General features: G+C 42.2%; 1 protein-coding gene across 1 annotated transcript; it reads right to left on the minus strand.

Moving 5' to 3' along the window:
* Positions 1-1,770: 1,770 nt before the first annotated feature.
* On the minus strand, positions 1,771-4,835 carry LOC113709837 (expansin-A6). Its single transcript, XM_027232694.2, has 3 exons — positions 4,505-4,835; positions 3,613-3,931; positions 1,771-2,545 (listed from the first exon to the last, which is right to left on the minus strand). The coding sequence occupies exons 1-3, from the start codon at positions 4,656-4,658 to the stop codon at positions 2,236-2,238; spliced, it is 783 nt and encodes a 260-aa protein (XP_027088495.1). The 5' UTR covers positions 4,659-4,835; the 3' UTR covers positions 1,771-2,235.
* Positions 4,836-5,244: the final 409 nt, after the last annotated feature.

Here is a 5,244-nt window from a genome sequence, read left to right on the forward strand (position 1 = left end):
GACGTAACTTTTACAAACCATTATTGCTACTTAATTTTACTTTTAGGATGCAAATTGAAGCATTGAGGGCTTCAAGGGCTTGTTGAGTAATTGATTTTTCTGAGTATTCATTCATCTGGGGAAGTTTTGGGTTCTGTTTGATGTTGGTTGTGTATCAGTATTTAATTCCACCTTTGCCGTACAACTGCTTTGAGACTAGAAAAGTCTGAGAAGATAGAATTCTACTTTAACATCTTAGATGAATGGTGGGAGTCTGGGAGATACACTTAGACTAGACTCTGATCTATTACATTCTGGAGGCAAACAAGGAAGAAGTATACTAAAACAAGGAAGAAGTATACTCCAAGTGTCTCCTGTGGTCAGGTCATTTACAAGAAGTGCATAAGAAAAAATCATACTGGGATTTAAGTGAACTGCTGTCAGCTGAGACAAGATTGGCCCATTTGCCAAAATTTTCTGATGCTTTGCCTTTTTTTTTTTTGGTTACTATTATTTTTCCCAACTTGTCTTTCCATTAATTTATCAATTTTGTTCACTTAAAGTTGATCTTAGAAACACTTTTGCCTTCAATTTCAAAGACATACTACCCTTAAAGTACCTTCTTTTTTTAAAAAAGAAAAAAAAAACTTTGTGATTGGACGACAACGCATAAAGATCGAACGACTTTCGTCTGCCTCATTCTGTCGTGGATGAAAATGAAATTTTGTTTGCAGGGCTCCGCTTGATTAATTGGTTCTTTAAACAGATTGCTTAAGCCAAATTACTTTCAAAATCAACCTTATTAAACTGTTCTCTTTCAAAGTTGTTCTGCAGCACAATACGTAGAGAATGTTGTGTGGGAATATGCGGATATGCCTCCTCGACCACGAGCGAGCACAGCTTTACCTTTTTTATGAGTCACGGACTCGCCAGTAAGTGCTGATTTTATAGTTCGTAGTACTGTAATTTGCGCAACCCGCTCCTCCCTCTAATGTGCATAGTACGTACATGATTTGAAGGGAAGAAAGATTGGGATTTGCACATCATGAGAAAGCTGTCCAAATACCTGAATAAGGTATCCAATGCCCCCAGTTTCGATTCTTACCTTTTTCAATCTTTTGGAATGGGAATCCAAAGTCTTTTTTTTTTTTTTTGGTCTCACAATGGGTCCGACTCCACGAAGAATCATCATCCATGTAGAATCTTAGGGAGCGCCGAAGAATGCTACGAGTGACTATGAGACCCACACTCCTCACGAAATGAAACCCATTTAGGTCGTGGCGTGGCATCAAGTGATCCATTATTGTCGTCTATTTGTGCGAATAATGCAATAGAATTCGCTGAAATTGTTAGGAATTAAGCACATATGATTGATTAACGGGTGGTTCCGATAAGCGGAGGAAACGCTTTTCAGTTGTGAGAAATTGCGTGCGAATTGTCCTTCTATTCCAAATCCTTCCTCTGTTTCCTCATCTTGTTGCACGGCCACTGCATAAGCTGCTGCTGCTAAGCACAGCCAGAATATGCGAAGCATCTCCCAATGTGTGTATATATATACATAAACAATTGCTGTGAGCGAACCATTAATTGTGTAACGTCAGTCACTCCATTTATTTGATGGCAAGCAGCACATTTATTTATAAAATGGTAGCAGCATTATGAGTTTTCGATAACTTCATGCATTTGAGTGTTCAATTGCTATTTATTCAGATTTAAGATTTGACGGAAAAATGAATGAATGGATGATGTAGCGGTTCGTCGATCAAATCTCATAGTAATGGCAAACAACCATAGCAAATTCAACATGAAGATTGCCTCATTAGAAGTACCAGAAATACAATAAGCAACTCACCAAAATAGAAGTCATAGTACATACAATTCCACTACTACTACAACTACCAGCAAAAGTACTAGTAGTAATTTCAAAAGCTGCGGGCTACACGTCTTGTGCAGCCGCCTCAGCTCCTCCTCACTCTCCCTTTCTTCTTCTACTACTATTACTACAACACTCCCCACACTTTACTTTTACACCTTTCCTCACAATGCCCAATGACCAACCATCCCCCCACTCCTACGAATCCCAAATTGTTATAATAAAGTCAATCAAACAAAAAAAAAAAACCCTGCCAACAGTGTGAAATAGTAGTAAGTATATATTAGATATAGGAATAATAATGACCCCATCAGAAAACATGGTGCCACCAACAAGGGTAAAAATGTAAATCCAATTTTTCTGGGCTCGGATTTGTTCTCGAGTTAGACTCTGAAGTTCTTCCCAACGAATGTCTGACCAAATTGCCAATGTGCTGGGGCTATGTTCCATGAGGTGGAGCTGCGTCTGTCACTGGCTGCGACCCTAAACGACAGTGACTGACCGACCAGATTGCCGTTGGTTTGCCAATTCTGGCCCCAGTTACGGCTCATGCTAATCCAACCGGTCCTGCTTCCCTTCACACTCACCCTCACGATGTTCCCTGCACCCGCGACGTTGGTGACCAGAACCAGGTTAAAGTAACGGAATCCGTTAATCGTGAACCTGATGCCGCCTTGTTTCCTGCACGGCACCCTGCGAAATAAACCAGAAAATCATGGGTCAGTTTAGTCAATTTATTGAGCCGCTCGAGACACATTAAATGCTGTCGTCTGTGCTGTCTACATTGTGCCAGTGTCTACTACCGTGAGACGCGGAACGGGAATTAAGCATGAGGACGCAGTACGGCTAGGCCTTTTCCCATTGATGAACGAGAGAAATCTCAATGCATCATGGGAGACTGTGTGGTCCCCAGAGGTGACCTCGGTTCTAACGATCTACATCCGCGTGAAAATTCACCGTGCGCGATTAGTAAAACAAAACAAAAAACCAACGGGAACGTTGGCTCATGGCTGTGGAAAAAATATTTACTATTACTGATATATGGTAGGCCCGCCCGGGCGTTAACGCGGTTTCCATGTGGTATGTTTAGTCCACAGTTAAACGGGGTCGTTGGCTGGACTCAATTTGTATGATCAGTGACAACAGACCCCCATGTGCAAGTGCAGCTGTCTCAATGCAACTCTGCGATGCCCTTTTCTGGAATTTCACACCCACGTTTCAGCAGAGCAAAGACCCTGAGCTAGCATGCAAATTGAGAGGGCTCCAGAAAAGGTTGAAACATGGGGATAGAGCGAGCCATGGGAAATGGGATTTTTTGGACCGAAAGTGACTAGAAACCGTCATACTTGTGTCCAAATTGTAAAAAAAACATATATTCGAAAAGTGATAGTGCTATGTAACTAACCGTTTTGATAGATAGAGAAGAACGTATCGCATCTAATTGGAATTGGAATTGGAATGGTCACTTTTGTAATCTAGATAGAGAATATCGGAAACTTGTAACTTCTGCAGATTCCAAAATGAAAAATGCAGATGGGCAAGTTTCAGGATGGAAAAGGGAAAAATTACTAGGCGGGGGCGGGGTTTAAAAAAGTAGTGAACAGAGAGCAAAGAGAGCACAAGGTTAATTAATTATGGTAACACATGATACGGGTGCGAGATTTCAGCTGAAGTACAGTAAAATGTTGACTGACATGACACGGCAGTAAAACACAAATCACTGCGAGTACTTGGAAAAAGCAGAGAGCAATGAGAGTTACCGGCGGTAGGTGACGGGGACAATTCCGGCGCGGTACTCGGCGATCTTGAGGAACATGGGCATGGCCAGATCGAAATGAGGACGAGGAGGGTTGCACCATCCACCATTGTCATTAGGCAAAGCATAATTTGGCGGGCAGAAGTTTGTAGCAGTAACAAAAATGGAGGGGCTGCCCGGGTGGCACCAGCCGGGGTCACTGGCACACTTGATTTCAAAGCACGCGCCACAGCTCAGTCCAGTGTTGAACAGTGCTGTACTGAGCGCTGCAGTGTTCACTCCATACCCTTGACTGTACAGGTTGCCGTACCCACATGCCCCACCTGCATCATTTCATTACATGTGACACCCAACAAATCATCAGAGTACTAATAAGTATTACTTAGTAGTATAATTGTGCAAAAACCAACACACTACTAACTTTAGAATATATTGTACTGGTATGGGTATATTTCGCTTTAATTTTCACCAAGAACCTGCATATTGCACTAGTACGGGTAGAGAGAGACAACTAGACAAGGAGAATTCATAAAATGCAGGATACATTGGCAGACTTTGCTCGGAAATGGAGAGCCACAATTTGTCGTTAAAATACAAATGTATTTCGACTCAGTATTTGCATTTCTTGAGTCGAGTCACCAAAAGCTAGCCCCATTTCGTTTTCTTCAGACATACTACACTACTTCATACAAGAAATTAATGGCAATTTTTGTTTTTTTGGTTTTGGTTTTGGTTTGGACTGCAATGGGAGTATGCAGGGTACATTTGTGCTAACAACAACTTAATAGTTTCAATGTACCGTACAAACGTAAAAACTCAAGAATTTGGAGCTAAAGAGGGGCAAAAATGGTTGGTTTTAGCTAAAATGGAATGGGTACAGACTACAGAATGCGTACCCATAGTGCCGGAAGCATCACTGCCTCCGTAGAAGGTGGCATGGGCACCCTGCCAATCTCCACCAGTGTATACACCTGGGATCCTGGCCTCGGCTACTAGCATAAATGCTAATGCCAAGACTGAAGCAATGCAGACCAAACCCACAACAGCCATTTTCTCTGAAATTGCACGAGAGATAAAGGGAGGAGGGAGAGGGAGAGAGTGAGATTGGGATGAGGAGATGGGGGGAGGAAAGAATGGAGGGAAGAGGACTATTTATTGAGGAGAGGAGGGCTTGAGCTTGGGCCTCTGCCTCTGCCTCTAGAGCTAGATGGTCTCAGTGGCAGTTGCTGTAATTTGAGCCTCATTGCTGATCCTCTTTTGTAAAACAAATTTTCTTTCTTTACCTTTTCTTTTTCTTTTTCTTTTTTTATCAAAACGGCAACACTTCTTTACCTTTTCTCCTTCTTCTTCTTTTTTTTTCCCAAACGCACAAGCACCGTCATATTTCAAGGGACGTGTGATTCACGTTCCAATTACGATTCTACTTTCTTTACGAGAATGGGTCAAGTGGGACCCGTGTCACGCGCTTGAAGTCGAGTTGCTCTAATGCGCAGAGTGCATGTCCCAGTCTACAATTTCAGATTTTGTGCATGAACCGGTCGCTTTTATCTACGCTTCACACAAACTCAATTTCCGCTGTTATTTGATATTTACTTTTCCGGTCTCGCCCATCTGTCATCACGACAAGTCCAATCAC

Source organism: Coffea arabica, chromosome 1e, assembly GCF_036785885.1.
Source record: "Coffea arabica cultivar ET-39 chromosome 1e, Coffea Arabica ET-39 HiFi, whole genome shotgun sequence".
Classification (NCBI taxonomy): Eukaryota; Viridiplantae; Streptophyta; class Magnoliopsida; order Gentianales; family Rubiaceae; genus Coffea; species Coffea arabica.

What these genes read in the sequence shown, in the direction of transcription:
- LOC113709837 (XM_027232694.2), bottom strand. Translation starts at nt 4,658, where the DNA reads ATGGCTGTTGTGGGTTTGGTCTGCATTGCTTCAGTCTTGGCATTAGCA. An exon ending in TGATGCTTCCGGCACTATGG is followed by an intron (nt 3,932 to 4,504) that starts GTACGCATTCTG and finishes GAAATGATGCAG; the next exon opens with GTGGGGCATGTGGGTACGGC. An exon ending in GTCCCCGTCACCTACCGCCG is followed by an intron (nt 2,546 to 3,612) that starts GTAACTCTCATT and finishes TTTATTTCGCAG; the next exon opens with GGTGCCGTGCAGGAAACAAG.